The 21,593-nt window shown below is 36.1% G+C and overlaps 1 protein-coding gene across 23 annotated transcripts in view; it reads left to right on the top strand.

Annotated features, from left to right (window-relative positions):
• The window catches only part of ADGRL2 (adhesion G protein-coupled receptor L2), a 201,809-nt gene that overhangs the window by 23,507 nt on the left and 156,709 nt on the right, over window positions 1–21,593 (top strand). For all 23 annotated transcript variants that reach the window (XM_045292219.1, XM_045292228.1, XM_045292215.1 and 20 more), the window contains exon 2: window positions 16,402–16,574. In XM_045292219.1, the coding sequence (XP_045148154.1) occupies window positions 16,502–16,574 (73 nt within the window). In that variant the 5' untranslated portion in view covers window positions 16,402–16,501. The remainder of the gene's footprint in view (window positions 1–16,401; window positions 16,575–21,593) is intronic.

Raw genomic sequence — 21,593 nt, 5'->3', positions numbered from 1 at the left:
AATTTTCACCTTGTTCATAATTTTAATAAAAGTGTATTTTAATTTAGATGGTTCTCTGTAGTTTAAACAAAAAAGTTCATTTTCCAGAAGAATTTTAGTAATTGAAGCAGTATACTTTCTCAAGTTTAAAATCTTTATAGAAACGATCAAGATTTGAGCATGTATCGATATGAAATTCTGTCTTATGAAACATTTTACAAGAAAAAAATTATTTTGTAGGAGGGTGCCTCATAAATTTGTGGAAGAATTCTATAATTCCATCATTCCATGTGCTTTTTGAAGGCCCCCTTATGATTCACACAATCCTCAATTTTTACTTAAAAGCAAATATTCTGTATATTATAAATAATTTAAAATTTCATGTCTTAAAAAGTTTTAGAGTAATGTAAATACTTCAATTTGTTTTTTAGATAGTTTTGCTTTCAAATGTTTCAAAGAAAACTTCATCACAAGATTACGAGTATGACTTGAGATCTTGTTTAATTTCTCCAGTTAGTATGACTGTTTCTGCTTCCTTACTCTTATAGTAAGGAAATGCCATTGTTTATAGCATTCTTTCTTGAGGATGAGTTGGTTTATATAAAGGTTGAAAGTAACAAGTTATTTTAAGCTTAACTTCTTAAAATTATTGAAAACTTTATTTGTTGTATTTTCTGTCTCATAAGTTGCATTTATCAATATTTAAGCTAATATTTCAAAAATAATCCTGATAGAAAGTGATCTTGAAAATTAATTTTGTGCTTCCAAGGGGAAAAATAAATATTTTTTTCACACCTGAGTTTGAATTATGTTCACGTTCTCATATACTTGTTATATTTCAGTTTTTCAGTACAGTTCGATTTCCCTTTACCTTCCTTCCTGACAAAAACATTTTTTAAGTTGTCCAGCTGTTGGCCAGGTTATAGGGATGGTGGTGGTGTAACTGGTTAGATAGCAGTGCAAGGTTGGTGATTAGCATCTACCAGCTACTCTGTAGGAAAAAGAACTGTGGTAATCTATTACTGTAAAGATACAGCCAAAACACAAAAAATCCTATAAGGCAATTTTACTCGATCACATGGGGTCACTGTGGAACGGAATCAACTGGCAGGAACTCAATAACAACAACATGAGGGGTGCCTGGTACTGATGTTCGAGCAGGAGCAAGCTGCTGTTAGCTTTGTATCCTGTTGGTCAAAAAACCCTTTGAAAAGAAGTGATACTTCAGATGCTTTGTGATAGTGGTAAACACATAGTGTACTAAGGGCACATATGTCAGTCTCCCCAATTTTGTGTCAAAAGGGTTAAGTGAAGCAATGCGTCTAAACAGTCTTGAGATTGGAAGAGTTAACTAACCAAAAGACTACCGCCGGCAGAGTGGTACAAGGGACAAGGAAATTCCTAAATCTAAGACATTTTCCAGAAAATTGGCTATTAATTTTATGTTTACAATCAAGATATCACACTATGCATCAGGATTAATTTAAAAGTGTTAAGTAAAAGTAATGGTGTACAAGGAGGACTTTTAAAGTTACAATACAATTATTTGCACACTTGTCTCATTTTCTTCTGCGTCACTGTATTGCTAGCCATGCCTTGGACAAAGGTTGTGTATTCAGTAACTATTTTTTTGTTTTCATTCGAGGAGGTTTATATTGATGAAAGACAAAGAGTGAAACTTTTAACAAAATAGATTTTTAAAATAACATATAAGATTGAAGAAGGATCAGAAGATAGTCCAGTAACACCTGCCAGGTGAATGACACAGGTAGTGAACATAAGAATTCCTGATGGGAGAGAGATTTTCTTCTCAGTTCGAGGTGTCGGGCAGTTTTTGAACCATGTCAAGTCTGTGTAAGATGTCCTCAGGTGGGAAGAAGGAAATGCTTGTTTTCTCAGTGAGTAAAAGATCTTGAGTAAAAGTCTATTTGAAAGGCATATTCAGGCTTACTGGGTAAATAAATTTGACAGAAGCAGAGAGTTGGATTAAGTAGTTTGGAAGTTTTGTTTGGTTTCTATGCCCAGTTTTGCATTTTTCCTGCCTTTTTACCACTCTGTGGCTGCCAATCTAGATTTTTTAACAGATAACAGATTTATTGAGATAATTAAATTACAATGAGAAAATATGTGTATTTATGGTGAAAAAGAAATCAGTCTTGAGTCAAGGGTTTTCCTTTTCTTAAATGTAAAGTAATCTCTAGGATTGGTTCCAGTTTTGCATGCTTATGGTTTCAGAATGAAATTAGGAAGATTAGTGTAATGGAGAATAAGAAGTCAGCTGGAGGGTTTTGTAGAAGTTTAGGGAGAAGGTGGGTACAGAGGGAATAAGAGGAAATGGACAAGTGTCAGATTAGGACATTACAAAGTAAGAATCAATACAACAGTGAATGTGTACCACATTAACATGAAGTACCTTTTGTATTAACAGAGCTATATTTTGCTCTACCTCAAGATGAATATGCTTTCCTTGGGAAAATCCCCAGAGGATTTTTTTTAGTTTTAAAAACTATTAGAGACTTGGCTATATTTTTACCAAAAGCTTTTCCAAACCATCATACTAATGTGGGTGTGGATAAGTCTGCATGCACTCACATACCCATTTAGTAAGCTTGGTTCAAAGAAAATCTGTTATTTCATAGTGGATATGATTTTTCCCCTTCCTCTTACCATTTCACACTAATGTATTTCTTTGTTATTGTAAGTCACTCACCAATTGAAGGATATTTGTGTAATTAATATTAAATCAGTATATTGGTCTAGAAGGTTTTTCAGGAAACTAATAATGGGGTAGAGACTTCTTTAATATATATGACTATATAAAACATTATTAATGTTAACAGATGTGGCACTTTAATCCCCTAGAATGATTGTTTGGTACCAGCAGGAGATTTATTAAGCCTGAGTTGTGTGAAATTGTGTGTGCATAAGCTGCTACTTAGATTGTAAAAATGCTATTGAAAACTGTTAAAAAGTTTTAACCATAATTGGCAGAGAAATATTAACTGTGCTAAAAGAAGTATGTGTGTATGCTTGGCTCATGTGCCTTAACCTTTTTATCATTTATCTTCTTGTATTAATGTCACTGAATTACTAATTCATGAGCCAGGGTGGAAAGGGTGAAGGCACCATTTAAATGTGTGGCAAATTTATCCTTATCGTTGGAAACATGAAAAAAAGTCATTTTGTGTTATCTGTAAAACAGAAAGGACATTTTAAAATTTCATTTACAGTAATCCACTTCAATTCCATGAAAACACCTAGATTATTGCCACCATAATATAATGCTCTTATTAAAAAATTGTAACCTTCACTTTTTTGTCTTATATAAATAACATTGACAGAAAAGCTTAGCCTTCACTTAAAAAACAATGAGATACCTATTCATTATAGCTTAGAAATGTTATCCCTGTGAATGCATGTATAATGTGGTTACTGAATTTTAAAAAGTTGCTTTATAGAAATAAAAGCCATTATAAAAGTTGCAATTAAAGAATTTTAGGGAGGGAATCTTCATACAAGAAATTAGCTTTTGACGTACTTCTTAAAAGTCTATGCATATTTATTTTGTGTTCATAATTATTTGGAGCAAAATAGGTAATTTGGGCCCTGTTGGATTTGTAAAGTTGTAGAAGAAAATCAGCAAATTGGATTTTACCAGTTTCCTGTTAAAGGTGGGACTGCTTGAGATCCAGTATTTTGTATGGGTGACTAGCAATGGTGACAGCAATTTTCAGGGTTTTGAAGCTGTTTTTACCAACAGCTTTTTGAAACCATCGTAATAATGGTAGAATACTTCAGAGTTCTCTGTCCAAACCTCATTACTCTCCTGTTACTGTTTGGATTGGACTTACGTTCTCTCTTGGCAAACAAAGTAGTGAGACCCGCTACTGGGGTAATGCTCTGCTTTTATTTCGGGAGTTTCCTTCCAAACACTGTAAGTATACTTTACTCAGCTATTGACACACCCACAGCAGTAATTTGTAAAAATAATGTCCTGTTAAAAAGTTAATATTCAGCATGGTTGATTTACATTTACATTAACATATCAATTTCTTAGAACAACAGACAGGTTTGGTTTGATTACTTTTGCAGACATTGATCGCTGTTAGTCAGCTGAGTACTTGGTTGAACTGACAGTAGTCTTGGTCTTAGGCTTCCTCATCTGTCGAAGTTGGCAGACTGCGGCTGGCGGTCGGTCTGCTGTACATGAAAGTACTGGCACACAGCCGGAGAAAGTTGGGGCATTCTACTCCGGTAAAGAGCCTTTGTCTCGGAAAGTCAGACAGGCAGTTCTATCCTGTCCTAGATGGTTGTTAGGAGTGGGCAGTCGGCATTAGCTGGGTGGCAGTGTGTTTGGCACACAGCCAGGGGCAGCGTGTCCGCATTGTCGCTGTCAGTCTTGGTCCTACAATTGCCGAGTTGTGTAATTCTGACAGGCACCATTTAATGAACCCTAAATAAAATACTCTTTAGCTCAGGCGTCCTCAAACTTCTTAAACAGGGGGCCAGTTCACTGACCCTCAGACCCTTTGGAGGGCCGGACTATAGTTTTAAAAAAAACCTATGAACAAATTTCCTATGCACACTGCACATATCTTATTTTGAAGTGAAAAAACAAACAGGGCAAAAACACCCGGCGGGCCGGATAAATGTCCGGCGGGCCTGCTAGTTTAGCTCCTTATAAAAGTAGTAGTTTCCTGACCTACAATTTGTAGTATGAAGGGCCTTCAAAAAGTTCATGGAAAAATGGAATAAAAAGATAATGGATGTTTTCTGTGAAGTTTCTGAAGCTCCTTTGTGTACATAATCTATTGTTTTCCATCATTAGGTATGACGACACTATTGATAACGTTAAGCTTATGAGATTTGAAGTACAACTAGTTAGTGTTATTGGTAGTTAGGAAGAGCAGGATTTTTTATTCCTTTACATTTGGAGTAGCTGCAATTAGTGATATTTTTCTTGAAGGTTTTCTGAATTGAAATAAAAAATTATCAGAATAAAGCAAAATTATATTATTAGTCTCTTATTAATTTAGGGGATTCTTGGCAGATAATTCAACTTTATATGTTTCCTTTAAAATAGTTCTGGTTTATGACTAACTTTAATATTATATAAAATTTTAATAGAGGTTATAAAATTATAGTTTTCAAGTTGAAAATCTCTTTTCTGAAAATTACCTGAACCTTCCCCCACTGTTTATCATTAATGGTTTAGAAGCACTAAAGCATAAACCTTCATGTTTTAATTATAGTTAATGAACTAAAGTTTGTTTCTTTAAGTGTTTTTTTACTTTATAGTCATTCAAAATCATTAAGTACATTAGTGCTTCTCAAGAGTTGTAATCATAACTATTTTTTTCCTTCATAGCTTATATCCCTACTTCTCTTTAAGAGAGTGAGGCCACATCAAGCACCTGGTCAGCCCGGTACTAGAAGCTAGAGTTTATGCTCTCCACTCAGCCTCCCATTTTAATTTTATTTTTAGTGTTGCCAGTTGATTATTCCAAAAGAATAAATACATTTTTCCACAGGTCAAAGAACACTATTTACTTGAAGGTTCTAGATAAATAAATGGGGACAACTCTGGATCAGGCCCACAGACATGCTCTTTCCTTGAAGAAGTCCCCAATGTCATCTTGCTTTTTCCATCGAGTGTAAATGTTCTCACAGAGGCCTAGTGATGTGTATGAACTGAATAATTATCGGGTTAATATATTATGGCTTCCAATGTCATAATTAGTGAGAAGCTTTCAAAAAAATTTTTGTCACTGAAATAGCCAGTTCTTTAGATGTCATTAAAAAAAACCTTCATGATTATAGTAATTGCTCAGATTGTTTTTTGTAAAAGAGACAAGCCCTTAATAAACATATTGCAGTATTCTAAAATGCTCTTTAAAATTACTTAAGATGGAAATGGGATCATAAACATATAATTGGGATAATTGGGAAATTAATAGAATCATATAGTTGTTGAAGTTAAAGCGTACATGCTTGTGAATTTTCCAAACCCTCAACTTGGCAGATAGGTAAGATCCTGTCTGTGCTGCTGCTCGCAGCCTTGGGCTCTTCATATAGCTTATGGCTCTAGCTTGATATAGGCACGCATCGTAGGGAACACTCAGCTCCACAAATTCCTGCTGTTTCTCTTCCCTCGTTACTTTAGTATAATTTAAAAAAGCACGAGTCTTATGGGAGTTAAATGATCATTAGTTAATGCATTTTTTGGGGGGCTTAGTTATTTACTTACGTATTTGATTGTCCTTTAAGCTTATGAACTTCTTGAAAATGGCAACTATCTCTTAAAATACAGATGTGTTTTTTACCTTATATATCAGATAAAAAAAGAAAACACATTTCCGTACTTGAAGCTAAAAGTATCTAGGGAGGCACTGATTAAGATATTCACTGACTTCTATTGACAAAATTAATATATACGGCTAATATTTCTTGATCTGCTTTTGTTTTAAAAGAATTGTAAGTTTAGATGACACTTCAGGTATATTGGCTGTTTCCCAGTGAATTGCATCATTTATTGATTACAAAGTCAGTGTGCTATACGTCACAACGTTTTTCTTCAGATTCTTACTGTACATTCTCCAAAGTTTTTGTAATTATTTTTAAGATCATTTGACATATTTTACTCAGATTACCTCATTACCTTTAAGAAACCCCTGATGGTAATATTGATGATCTAATATAAGGCAGATCCTGGGTCATTATTATTTCATTTAGTGGCTGTATATATAGACCAAGAGGGAATTTGAATATTGATTCGGGGAATGGCTAGTAACAATGATTTATGAACAAAGCATTCAGTGCACTGAGCCAAACATAAGATTGCATCTTATAAGCTACAATGGATTTTTTTTTTTTTTGTTTTATGTGTGCTTGAACAATAATTAGTGCATAATTTCATAGATGTTAATGTTAAAAAGTATTTCTTCCATGACTTTTAGGATGCAGTGCTAAGTATACTGGAGGAAATATTTATGTATTTATTTTTTCGACTTGTAAGCAACTTCTCATGTAGTTTGGCTGATGAGATTTATTAGTCTGGGGTTATTTGTTAATTTATAACATTATGAACATCTTAAAGATATAAATGAAATTAAGATTGGTCAACTGGAAATTTAAAAAAATTATAGCATTTAGCTATCATTACCTAAGGGATGTTGGTTTTGCTCATGTAAACATTTTAAAAATCAGCTCATTATTCATTTGGTCTTTCATCAGTTTTGTAATCCCGTAATGACTTCGTTCTATTTTTTTAAATGTAGAAGTAAATACAACAAAACTTCCAGATAAAAGTTTACCTGAGTTACTTAATTAGTGGCAATGGTAGTTTCGGGACATGTGCTTAGATCCCAGTTCTGCAAGTTACTTATTGGCCTTAGGAATGTTGACAATTGTTCATTAAAGTAAAATGGGGAAATATTTCTCAAGTTAGTTGTGATGGTTACCTGAGATAATGTAAGAAAGTTACATTACAGCGTAGTTTAGCTACCGTGTTTCCCCCCAAATAAGACTGTTATATATTAATTTTTCCTCCCAAAGACGCATTAGGTCTTATTTTCGGGTGCTGTCTTATTTTTCCATGAAGAAGAATATGGTACACATTTATTGTTGAACAACAAAAAAGGAAATTTATTACCTGTACATGGTACGGTAGTAGTTGTCATCACAAACCAGCATAACCAGACAAACTGTGAATCCTACAGTATCAAGAATTTCGTGTTACTACCCTGTTTCCCCCTCCCCCCACCCCTGTGCCAGTGGACACCTTCACCAGACATCCCCCCACCCCTTCATCAGACATTTCCCCCTACCTCAGTCACCCCCATGTGCCCACACAATGTGCCCGTCTCCTGCCCGTGCCACTCACTGTCAGTTGTGAGTCAGCCAGGCTGGGGCAGAGCGAGCAGCAGGCGGCAGCTAGTCCTGGCGGCAGCGCGGGCTCCCTGACTCGGAGACCTCGCGCTTCGCGTCTGCTCGGCCTGCGCCGGGCCAGCAGTGAGCTGCGCGGCGCCACGGTCCAGAGTCCAGAAATATGGTAGCTTCAGGGGGCCTTATTATCGGGGAGGCCTTATGTTCGGGAGAGGCCTTATTATCACGGAGGTCTTATTTTCGGGGTGATGCCTTATTTCAGCGAGAGGCAAAACTAAGTAGGTCCTATTTTCGGGGGATGCCTTTCAGGGAAAAACGGTAGTCAGGGAAGCGACTTCTGTGCTAGGCAATTGCAGGTTTTTATGAGGAAGTGCACTTTCTGAGGTAAAAAATGGTCCTCTCCTTGAGGGTGAGGGTTTCTGTATCTTCCTTCTTAAGAACATAGTGCATAATAGATGCTCATTATTTACATAGATTTCTTGACCGAATGTTTTGATGGCTAGAGAAAAAAATGGCTTTGGAGTTAGGCTTGATTGGAATTGAAGCTAGCTGAGTAATTTCAGCTAAGTTATTACCTTGCATTTTATAGGGATATGTGTAGGATTTAATATTTAGCGCAAGCAGGAGCCCCAGTAGCGTAGTGGGTTGCACATGAGGCTGCTAATAGTAAAGTCGGCAGTTAGAAACGAATGGCTGCTCTGTGGGGCAAAGCTGAGGCTTTCTACTCCAGAATCCCGGAGTGGAGGAAACTGTGCAAGCTTGAGTCTGGCGCCTTTCTCCACTTGGATCTTTCTATTCCAATAGAGTTAGTCTCAGGTTTACAAACACAGGAAATGGTTGCTTAAAATAAAAATATTGCTTATCATAGAGCACGTAATTTGTATTGGATCCTAAAAAAATTACGTATTCTGGGGTGTTAGGAAGAAGACACATTGTCTTACAAGATTAACTTTTTAAATGGGGCTTTTCCTGCCCCCCAAAAGGGTGGGGGAATGCCTTTTATGTTACAGGTGCTTTATAATTTTGTCTAATAATAAATGCAAGTATTTTAAATACATGGATTTGTTGCTTTTTCCCCTTTGCTTAGGAAGTTGGGGAAGCCATCAATCATTTATGATAGAATATGTAAGAATATTTTGGCTAGACATACAGCTCCATTTTAATTTTTTTGAAACTTTATTTGCAAGTTTATGTTCAGTCATAAAATGTCACCTACATTGGTTTGAAAATGACAATCATTTGTTTTTATTATTTCAACTCACATCAGATATTAATGAAGAGAATGGCAGACAGCCTTAGTCTGAGCCCTTAGAGCCCACACCCATAAACTCCTTTTTGAGTGCTCAGCATGACTCCTTGGTATACATCAGATAACAGATGTAATTGGCTTAGAATATTCCTGAACTCTTCTCTGCTCCTACTCTCTCAGCTCTCCCGTAGGAAAATTTATTTCTTTATAATAAAGAAGTTTCAGTAAAATGTTAGGATCAAAGTCTTAAGGGAACTTTAGCAAAATAATGTGAAGTATTCCTAACTCGTAAACAGTATTCACTGAAAGGAAATGGATAGAGGATAGGGACTAGCCACTTGGTTTCAGACTCTCCTTCAGCACCCCTGCATCCAGCCCAAGAGGTGTGAAGGGAATGATGATATAAACTCAAATTTGGCAAAAGACAGTCAGATGCCAGGAGAGCCAAGAAACAAGAAAGCCTTTCTGATGAGCCACAGCACAAGTTTACTTAGCAGACTAACTGGAAAAACAAAAACCATCAGAAACCAATATAAAGAACAATAGCTTCTAAGGGAGTCAATGTTTTTGCCCATGTTAAAAGGCAGGGAAACATTTGGACTATAAGAATTACACATATAATAATTCAGGAAAGTAAATAATCCTGAGTGAGGTTTAGCCAAATTGAATATAGTTATTTTCTGAGCCTTTCCATGGAGGTGGAATGGGATTTGATAAAATACTGAAAAGCTGCTTTTGTTATCAAACTGTCTCACTCATAATGACCATTGTTTAATTCTGCAAATATTATGAAGTCATGACTTTATAAAGCCAGCGTTAGTTTTATTTAGAGTTGATATCTAATTCTAGACTTATTCAAAGCATTAGTGTGAAACATTAACACCGTATAACAAGGATGGGGTACTTGGATAGCTCTTAAGATGAGATGGCATTTTCCTCTGTGTTTTCCTTATGCAATTAACTGTCTTGGGTGTTCAGCATCTATTGTTCACATGCCCATGGGTGCAAATCAGAGATAAAGTTAGGCTTCTTTATGATTCGTTGTGCTGACTTTGCTTTTAGTGGAATACCAGCCCACATGTACCAGTTCCAGATATTTTGTTCATTTGATTTTTTTTAATATACAGCGTGTTAAAATCTACTTCTTTCACTGATGTTTATTAGCAGTTGAGTTTTAGTTCCTATAAACCTAATTATGATTCCCTGATAATGTAACATAAATGCATGACTATTAAAACTAGTTAGTGGTGTTGTTTTCCTTTTAAATAATTTTGCTGACAGTTTAAGGCATGGCATATTTAATGTAGCTAATAAATATAAGCAGGTTACTGTCTGCAAGACTGCAGCTGACTGTACACTGTAAGCAGTGTATGAAACATTGATGGCTGGTGGGATATGAACAATGCTGAGGCATATTCCTAGAAATCACTGTTCAGCTTTGGAAGGTTTAGTAGTAGTGATGCATTAATTGACTTTTTACATGACAGAGTAATTGGATACTTAGATCTAAAAAAACCTCATGACAGAGGGTTGGTAGACAATGGCTTGTGGTTTACAGATTTAAATAGGATGAATTTATTTTTCTATGTGAAGTTTTAGAGAAAAGAAAAGATAGGATGAAGTTACATATTAGAAGTAGCTTAGATTTTTATGAATTATAATCATTTGCTTCATGTAGAAATAATTTCTGTTTTCACTAAAAAATGAACTACTACTCCTGTTCCCTGTCCACTGCAATTTCCTCCCCTACACTGTGAAGTTCTTAAAGGTCTTTGCTTGGTTTGTTTTCAGTTTTTAAAATCTAAACCCAAACAGCTTTTTAGTGGGGATCAAAAATAATCTTTCCAGTTTGTTGAAAAGAAACTTGAAAGCTCTTTTTGTTTATTTTCATTCCGTGTTGGCTTTATGCTGTGAGATGCTCTCATTGGGCTTCGTTTCGTAGGTACGGGGTTTGATGGACAAGTCTGTTAGCTGTTTCTAAGCTTAGGAGGGTCGGTGCCCTGATTCAGCATTTCATGGGTAAGTTGGGCCACAGTTGATTATCTATGTTGGCATTCACTCTGTTCTTAGTTGAATATGGCTTGCTAAGAACTTCAATTTACATTAACATTTGTGTAGTGGAGAGTTACCTTTAATTTAAGGAGTACTGGTAGCACGGTGGTTAAGCACCTGCCTGCCAACTGGAGGGCAGAGGTTTTGAATTCACTTGCAATTGCAGTGCCTTGAGAGAAAACAGCAGCCGCTGGGCTCACATAAAGGTTACAGCCTTAGAAACGTTATAGGGCAGCTCCACTCGGTCCAATAGGGTTGCTTGAGTTTGGTTTGGTTTGGCTTTCTAAAAATTTGGAACACAGTAAAACCTTATTACTCGTTTTCACAGTTTAAAGTTGAAGGTAGCTTCAGGTGATATGGACATGATTGTCTATAGTTTGGAGAATTGAGTAGAAGTCATTTGGTGATCTTTTCTTTTTTTCTCCTCTTTTTTTACTTCATGTACAGAAAGAAACCATGTAAAAGAAACCATGATTTTTGATTTTGCAAATTTTCTAGCCCGGCATTTAAGGAGCCATGGTGGTACAGTGAGTTAAGCGGTGGACCACTAGCTACAGGTTTATCAGTTCAAACCTGCTGGCTCACCTTGCAGGAGAAAGATGAGGCTGCCTGCTCCCACAGAGACGGAAGGTTTTAGAAACCTAAGGCACAGTTCCACTCTTACGGCAAGTGGGTTGGGAACGTGTTTCTGTTTGTCATCTACACTGAGCCACACAGTTCACTGGAGTTTACTCCAGTTTACTCCATGAAGAATACATGGAATTCTTAGTGGATTTGAAACTGCTCTTGAAGCCTTGTTTCGTGGCCAGAGACCACAAACGAAGTCCTGCTTGTGCGCGGTTTCCGCCTGCTTTTCCCCACTAACGGAGGGTTTCCTATCTTGGCAGCTGTTTCCTACACGGCAGTCATCAGCGCCTGATTCCTTCTTTCCCTTTCTTCCCACAAACAAGGACTCTTTCAAAACATAGATGACCGAGGACAGACTGATTGTGGATTGCTTTAAGAAAATGGAAACTTGTTCAAGAGTTGTGTGTGTGGGCAAACAGCCCATGGCATTAGCTCATTGAAATGGAAGTGCTCATTATAGTGAACACTTGGCCAGTCAAAATTCTTGGCTTATCTAATGACTGACTTAATTTTCCTTGTTGTAACAATGTACTTCATTCACACATTCCGATTATATGCTTTGTCAGATCGTTGAACAAGTCTGGAGGATATAAGAAATTGCTTATTGATTAGCCTTGAATTGCTGGGACTTTTCCTTATGCTTTGCCTAAGACAGCTGCAGTTTACATTTTTTCCTGTATGCCTTAGTGACAGCATCTACCGCGTGATATCTATGTTGGTGGTCTCTTGGTAGGATTCTTGCTTCCCATGCTGGAGACCCAGGTGTGATTCCTGGCGAATGCACCTCCAAGCACTGAACTGTCCATGGAGGCTTGTTGCTTTGCTATGGTCCTGAACAGGTTTCAGTGGAAGTTTTAGATTGCGAGGGACAAAAGGAAAGATCTGGAGAGCTCGTTTAGAACATCAGCCATCGAAATGCCAGCGATCACAAGTTTGATCTGTGATGGGCTGTGGGTATGGCATCCCAGCATTAGCACTGCACCGTGCAGTGTATATGTGACCACAGTGGTTCCGAGGGCCGACTTTATGGCAGCTAACAACTATCCCGCATAGTGGCAGATTACAAGCTTATTTTTGATTTTTGTTTTCTAGGATAATCTAGGAGCTCAGATAGAAAAAAAATGAACAGAGTCTACCAGTCTTGGTGTCCAGGGATGCATGTCTTGAACCTCTGTCAAATTAATTAAAGAAAAAAAATTAAGAAAAAATTCTTTCCTGTGAAAGTTTGCACAGCAAATTCGATTCCCAGTTGAGAATTTCTTTTTTAAAGATCATTTTTTCGGAAGTTCTTCAGCTCCTTTCAGCAATCCATACATCAATTGTATCAAGCATATTTGTGCATAGGTTGCCATCATCATTTTCTAAACACTTTCTATTTGAGCCCTTGGTGCTTTCAGGCCCCCCCCCCTTACAATTCCTAGATAAACATTTTCAGTAACATGAGTTATATTTTTCAGTGTCAGGATTCTTTTTAAATGCATTATATAAATTCCATCTCTCGTATTCTAGTTTCTCTGGCTTATTATCTTCTCATCTTTGCTTTAGAGTAATCTTTGCCTCTTTGGTCTCATACAGATTTTATTTTTTATGGAGCACGATAGTCATGGGTAATATGTTTTGTGTGGCATTCTGATATTTCACTAAAGATAATGGGGACAGACAGGTTTAGGCCAAGCTTTAAAGTATCTCGGAGCAATCGTCTCAGAATCTTCTAGTTGTTGGTTATTTTTTTGTTTTTTTTTTTAATTGAGTTCTGTTGAGTATTTTTCACCAGTGCTACCAGGTTATCAATGGAGTCCAGGTGAGCGGCACAGAGGGTTTCCCATTGGGATGCTCATCTCAAGTTCAGACTGTCCAAGCTCACTGGCGGATCGATAGGGTTCTGTGTATGTCCTGGTGGTCCCGCTTGATGTTGGAATGGACTTGGTGTCAGTGACTTGTGGTGTGGAGTTCCAGGGTATTCATTTTTCATCTACTGTTCTCTTTTGATGTTTTTTATCGTTCATGCCTTTCCCGATGTTGTTGTGCTGTTTCTTTGAAGGAGAAGGATTTAAGATGGTCAGAGAACTGAATACCGTCATACCCACTGGGACTCCCTCCCTCCTCATATGATGTCCAAAGGCCTTTAGGGCTTTCAGAGATAGCTAAAATAATGAATTGATTTGTGGTATGAAGGAACCGTGGTGGCACTGTGGGATCAGCGTTGGACTGCCAGCTTGGCTGTTCAACCCACCAGCCCCTCCAAGAGATAAGGGTGGTGGCTGTTGGCACCCTTAAGGATTTTAAGCTTTGGAAACTTTTGTTTAGTTTCTTAGAACTTGAACTAACTTGATGGCAGTGGAGGCGGGGGATTGATATGAAAGAAGGGAAGCATTTTTATCTCTCAACCTATAAGCCTAAATTAGACCCATTGCCATTGAGTAGATTCAGGTGCTTAGCCAACCCTACAGGACAAAGTAGAACTGCCTTTTTTTGATTTTTGTAAGACTAAATCTTTACAGTGTCACAAATCTTTACAGTGTTCAGGCTCATCTTTTCCCAATGAAATGGCTGGTGGTTTACATAGCTGACCTTAAGGTTAGGAGCTCAATGTGCAATTCACTACAGTAGGTATGATAAAATAAAACTCAAAGAATTACTTTCTTAGTTTCATCTGATTTTTAGATAACCATGTTTTAAACTATTAACATACAGGTTTTTATAGTGTTCTTTTTGGTGTGTGTTTGCTGGTAAAGCAAGATAATGACTTTTTAGTATGATAAGTATTTTACACCATTAAGAATTTGTCTTCCGAAGTTATATTATAGTGATCTGAGTATAATGAGCTGATAATAGAATTGCGTGATAAATGAAACATTGCTTAGAGGATGTGAAGTAGATAATAAATGATTCTGGAAACTTGTTTTCTAAGTTTGCCTTTGCTTCAGTGACAGTATCAACAGTGTGTGAGAGTGCATGTTATGTGACTTACATAGATAAGCTCAGAATATGGTAGTAGTTTCCCTCACCACTCCATGAAAGCTGTAGTTGCATCAAGTTCTAGTTAGCTTGAGGAAATTTAGTAGTACTTAGAGGAAAGTAATTGAAAACTTGAAAATGATGCCACTTTAAATGAACATTTTACTCTTTTTGGGGGGGTGGCGGGGTGGGCGGGGTGGGAGGAGGCTTTCAGTGACCAAACTACTAGGTTTTGGGGCATGGTAGTACTTTGTGTATTTTAGGACCAGTCAGTAAGGGGCCTTGGTGGCATTGAGGGTTAAGCAGTAGGCTGTTAACTGCAAGGCCAGCAGTTTAAAAACCAAGGTGTCTGCTCCCGTGAAGACTTACGGTCTTAGACACTCTAAAGAGCATTTGTGCTCTGCCTTATAGGGTTGTTCTGAATTGATTAGCTGGCAGTGGGTTTGGTAAGGTCAGTACTAACTCTGTGGCTATTTTTAGCACTGTTCTGGAAGTAAAACTCTTGGATAGAGTGCAAGAACCGAATGACTTAGTCCCTAGCAATTCCAGGGACTAAGATGTGCTCTGTGTCAGACACTGAAGTTTTTGTGCCCTTTCCAGTTTAGAAACCTGGATCCTGAGGGATAATCAATTAGACGGTCCCATTTAAAAAAAATCAGTGGTGCTGCTTTTGAAATGGGCCAGTGGAATCAAGGATGGAATCTTAATAGTTTATACTTTACTGTAAAAAACCCAACACTATATGAAAAGCTAAAACTGATTTTTAAAAATGAGTTAAACCTTCTGCTTCCCCTTTGGTAGAATGAGATAAATAATTCCATAGTTACTGACTAGGAGTGTGGACTTTTAAGAATGCCTTTATTAAATAAAGAAGACCCATTTATTTGTTAGTATTACGCTTATGTACAAAAACAAAAATAGTTTCTTTACATTGTCTCATAAGGTAACTGGTTAAATAATAATACTATTGCTATTACTATTGCTATTACGGTTTACCATCACCAGAAGCAAATATATATGTGTGTGTGTGTGTATATATATATATGTATTTATATACATACATACTCTTAGAATTTTATTTGAAATGGTTAGATTCTTGAGTATTTTGAGAAAGGAGTGTAATATGTGTCATGAGAAGACATGGAGTATTAATCCAGACTTGTTTTATAGGCCCTCCAAACTGTTTTCTAAGGAAAACCATCAGAAAATATAACTCTTCTATGAATTTGTATGTCATAATTACCTAGAAACTATGAGCGTGGTGGTCAGCAGATGAAAACCGCCCGCCATTACTGAGAGGAGAAAGACTAGGTTTTCTATTGTTACAATCTCTGAAACCCATGGGGCATTTCCACCCTGCCCTACAGGGTCTCTGTGTCAGAACGGACTCAGTGGCAGTAAGTTTAATTTTGGAGTTATCTAGAAGTGTGTGTGTGTGTGGGGGGTGTATTTTTCCTTTTTAGAAGTATGTAACTCAGATATCCATGATGTCATGAAGCATTTTCACATGGAACGTAGAATAAAAATACATGCTGCTATGTTTTAGACTCAGGAGGGGTGGGAGCCTGGGAGGGAAAGAGTTATTGTTATTTTTGTGTTTTTTGTGATGGAACAGGATCACAGAATAAATAATGGATTTGTTTGTTTTTCAGATATGAGGATCAATGATGCAGACTGCTGGGTTCAATGAAGCTGGACATATATAACTAGATTCATTAAGGAATACAAAGAAAATATTTAAAGGGATCAATAATGGTGTCTTCTGGTTGCAGAATGCGAAGTCTGTGGTTTATCATTATAATCAGCTTCTTACCGAACACAGAAGGTAAGTTGCAGTTTATGTTTGATTTTTCAAGTCCAGGGGAACTTGAACTACAAAGTTTCTTTATATGGACATGGCTGGAATGAATGCTTGTTTTATTTTTTTCAAAATGTATGACAAAAAGATTTCTTGAATATGGGTGCGCCCCCCCCCCTTTGGAAGTAGAATTATTTGCATTATATAGCTGTGTCATGTAGGAGATAGTAGAAGACTAAAATTCATATTTTACATATATTTGTAAAGTACTAGTTATTATAAATGGTAGAACTAAAGGAAAGCTATGTTTTGTTACATATTTTGTATTTGTTGACTAAATTTGTTGCAGTAAAATGGAAGGTATCTTGTTGCAGCTTGCTCACTTCAAATTTAATTTGTAATCATAGAACTGTTATCCTAGTTCTAAAACTGCTAAAAATATTTTCTTCATGTATTATGAAAAAAAGTTATTTTTGTACTGTGTCCCTGAAGAAAATATGATCTATATCTTTAACAATAGATGCATTTCTTATAATTAAAAAATTATGTGAGCTGCTATGCCCCCATAAATTTAAAAATAATTATGAATTTTTCTTGGTGTTATTTTAAATATTTTTAAAGCTTGAGATAGAAGTAAGTATATTTTTTTGAATCAGAACTGGTCTTATTTCTTTTGAAGCTTTAGTGCTACAGTTTGATCCATCATTTATTAGTTGCTATGCTGCTTTCTTAGTAACCATCATTTCTTTAGTTTTAAATATTAATTCTGGCCAAAACAAACAAAAAAACAAACCACCCAGCCAGGTACTTTTTATAGAGCAGATTAAAAGTTAAGATGGAGTCAAGATCAGTACACTTATATCCAGTTGACAGTAGTGGTTATTTAGCATAAAATTCATTAAAATATCTATTAAGAATATAAAAGTTCCAAAACATTAATGTAAATTATAATGGATTTTTAAATGTCTAAATTACATGTATTTAAACATACTTAAAAGTTTTAAAACATGGTTTCACATTTATTTTTTAAAGGGTATATATTGATAAATTGATAGTTGGAGAAAAGCATATTTTCAACAATATCTTTAGAAAACTAGTTTCACAATGTTAGCATTTCAGTTTTACAGGGGGTTAAAAAAAAGCATTATTTGAAATATTTACTACGCAGTTTCGTTGTCTTCTCCCTGTTTTGCCAGCCCCTTGCATTCAATATATTTAAGGAATTTAGTAACATAATAAATAATACTTACAAAATAAGAATTTCTGTTTTCAGAAAGTAAATAATGTTCACTTTGATTTAGATCATGGTAGAAAATTACAAATAGATTTTATGTTACTTTTTTACATGGTATTACTCTCTCTGCTTCGGATTGAAAGATGTAAGGTTAATATTAAAAAAATATGAATGAATAGTACGATAATGATAAAAATGAGTAGGGACTGAATTTATTAAGAATTTCTGTCTTGGATTGTTATGTCTTGTGCATAGTCTATAAGATTGCATCATTTGGGGTGAATGGACTACTAGCTAAATTTCTGCTGTTTTGTTTGAATGTTGTTAGATATTTAAAAAAGACTCCAGGTGTGGGCCAATGGCTCATTAGTCCACATAATGAAAAAATTTCCAATCAAGATAGGGTACTTTGTGGGCACAGTTGCCTAAATCAGCAGGGGTTTAACAAACGGGTAATTTTTCATGAGAGACCGCAGTTTTATTTCTAGTGTCACCTATGAGGTCAGGATTCATCTCTGCTGTTAAATTTCATTTTAGATGCATCAGGCCAGGGGGTGTTGGGTTTGAAGCAATTTCTTCCTGCGGGTAAAAAGAACCTGGGCAGAGCCCACACTGCTAGCTGCAGAGTACACACAGTTTAATGTGTCCTGTTAGAACATTGGGCAAGCATCAAATGGGCTTGTCTTGGGAAAGTTTTCCATGGCCTGAAGTCCCTTACTTCCAGAAAGTAGAAAATGCTCTGAGAATACGTATAGAGGATACTAGTCAAAACTGAGTATGAGAGCACAGAACAGAAAGTGCACCTGAGAAGGCATCACATTTCTCCTGCATCCTTACATGATATGATTGTTAACCTTTTCTTAATTTTTTAGACTCCAAGCTCACTGCTATCGATGTTGAATGATACAAACCCTATAGGGCAGGGTAGAATCACCCTTGTGGGCTTTCGAGACTATAACTCTACAGCATTGGGGTGAGCTTTTTAAAAACAAAACAAAACACAAAACTAGATTCTTGTAAACTCAAATTTCCTAGATAGTTTCTTCTTTCCCATGTCTTTTATTCAGGAACTAACACGAGCCAGGTATTTAGGGTGTAAAAATGTATAAGGCATGGCTGCCAATTCTGAGCTTCTGGGTCTGTGCAGAGATTAAAAAAATCACAAGTATCTACTGGGCCCAGTCAACTCGTTCTACATGAGTGCAGGAAGCTAGTCAGGTCTGTGACAGGAGACTGCTTGCTGGTGGACACAGGGTTGCTATTCCAGGCGTCATTCTAGTTAAGACAGGCGTTTGAGTTATCATTAGGAACCAACCTTACCTTGAATTGCTAAGCAGTGGCAACTAATTGAGTGTGCTTATTTGTTTAAAAGAAACCAGCCTGTTTGTTGTATTAATAAGCTTTAGGCTGTGCCTTTCCCCCCAAATGTTCTTTACTCTTTTTACTGTAGTGTGATACTTCTTCTGCATTTCTTTGAGTTTTGGTTCCCTTATCTTCTTTCACTACCTAAGATCAGGAGAGAAAAAAAAGAAAGACATTATTTGGTAAATTATTTTAAAATTTAATACAATATTTTATTTTTTATGTCTAAATATCACAGGAATATTTACAAAATTTGTAAGGAAGACTTGTGTATAAAAAGATGATAACTGTATCACCTTATGTGCATATTTGAGAACAAATTAAATATTTAAAAAGTTTTACCTTGGTAAATGCTAATTGTATAAAGAATTAGTTTGAATTAATTAAATCTTTCTATAACTCATCTGTTCAAAAAATCTGCAAACCAGGAAGAATGGCTTCTATGTTCTTATTTTTTTCCTTAACTGCAGCTTTTTTGACAATGGATAAGATTTTCCATGTTAAAAAAATGGGCTTTAAAAACCTATATTTTATAATGTTCCAGGTGAAAGTTTACATAGGAGATTATCAACTGCCAACAAGCCAGTTTCCATGCTTAGCTCCCCTGTAGGACAGTAGAGGTAATCCACTACATTGCAGGTTAGGGAACAATTCTACGATGTTTATGCAAATTGTTTCATGACCTTGTTGATATTTTCACAATCTATCAGCATTCTCTTTATTTCCATATGCCTGTTCTGTTTTCTTTACTCTCATTTCCCTGAACCCTTCTTCTAGGTTCATCTTTGCATTAAGATGCATGTTGACTATTTGGTTTCATGAAGTTGAATACTTAAGGAGTGTACTCCTCATGGGTGATAGTGTGTATTTATAAGCCAATCTAGTATTTGGATGAAAAATGACTGCCAGGAGTGATTTCAGTTCCAAGTCTACAGAAGACATCTTCATATGATAGTCTTGGGGGTCCCTCTAGTCTTTCGTTCTCAACAATGGATTTTAAAGACCAAACTTTAAAAATATTCTGTTAACTTTTTAAGATTATTTTTCTTCTTAACCTCAACCCCATTTAAAAAATTGGTTTTGTTGAGAAACCGGTGTGCTTTGATTCTTTCCCCCAATTTTTATAAGCATAGTAACCCACTGTGGAAATCATGTATCAATAAGTAGGAAAGTAAATTGAATTTTTGTGTCCTAGAGAATTAAATTATGCTATATAATGGAGCTATGGCAAGCATAAATCAGACATAGGAAGGCTTGGTGGAGTGACAAGTTACAAATAATAGTTTTTCAGCAAAGGCAGTAATACGGATTTCAAGTTGAATTCTTTATGTGGTGAGTATGTAATTAGATTTCATTAGTCATAATTTTCTTTAATTAACTCAAATTACATTGTAACTTATTCTTATTTCAAAGAAAAATATTGTCAAACATAAAATAGGAGTGAATATTATTATTTCTGCTTTAAATATTTAATTTTATACCAATCAAGAAAATTTAAGAACATAGCTGTAAAAATACTGTCTTTCAAGTTTTTAATGTACTTTTAAACTCTCTGAGCACATTTCATGATAGCTTTTTTACTTTATTATATCTTAACTAAAAAATGATGTGTGGCTATAGTGTCTTTTGACTAGCTGGATGGCAGAAAAATGCAGATATAGGGATGAATATGATTTAGATAAGACTTTTTAGTGCACAGTTATTTCTTTCAGAATGATCTCCAATATGTTGAAATAGGTAGTAGCTTTGTTCTCAAAAGTTACCTTTAAGAAGGATTAAAATAATTCAAAGCCGTTCATGCTCCACCCTCCTTTTCATTCTTTCCTTCACAAACCCATGGAAGTAAAGTGTACTCATGCATTCATGAACACACACACACACACACACACACACACACTCACACACACTCACTCACTCACACACACACAATACATAACTTCACAGTAGCAGAGACTTGTTTACTTTTCTTTTTGTTCATTGATGTTTCCAAGTGCCTAGAACAATGTCTAGCATACAAGACTATTGCTGTCAAGTTAATTTAGATTCAAGTAGAACTACCCCATAGGACCACCAAGGTTACAATCTTTATGGAAACAAACTGCCATATCTTTTCCCCCAGACAGCTGATAGTTTTGAACTGTCAGCTTCACAGTAAGTACCTGAGAGCTTAATTACTACACTATTAGGGCTCCTTGCTTGGCATGTAGTAAGCACTAAATTTATATCAATCATGAAAATTATGTAAATCTTTGAAGAGGTGCGGAGTAGTATTTTGAGGGAGCCCATAATAGACCGGGTTAGCACAGGGTGATAAGTACAATTATGGGTATTCACAGAGGCATCTGATTTAGGAATATTTGAATGGGCAAGGGGTGTATGTTAGGAAGGGCTTCCAGCTGTAAGTGATGATGATACTTGACTCTCTCAATCTCAAGCTGAATAAAAATAAG

This window comes from Echinops telfairi, unplaced genomic scaffold, assembly GCF_000313985.2.
Source record: "Echinops telfairi isolate 266 unplaced genomic scaffold, ASM31398v2 ScPeMD7_443;HRSCAF=831, whole genome shotgun sequence".
In the NCBI taxonomy this organism is placed as follows: Eukaryota; Metazoa; Chordata; class Mammalia; order Afrosoricida; family Tenrecidae; genus Echinops; species Echinops telfairi.
The sequence above is the reverse complement of the archived record's forward strand: the minus strand, read 5'-3'. Positions and strand labels throughout refer to the sequence as shown.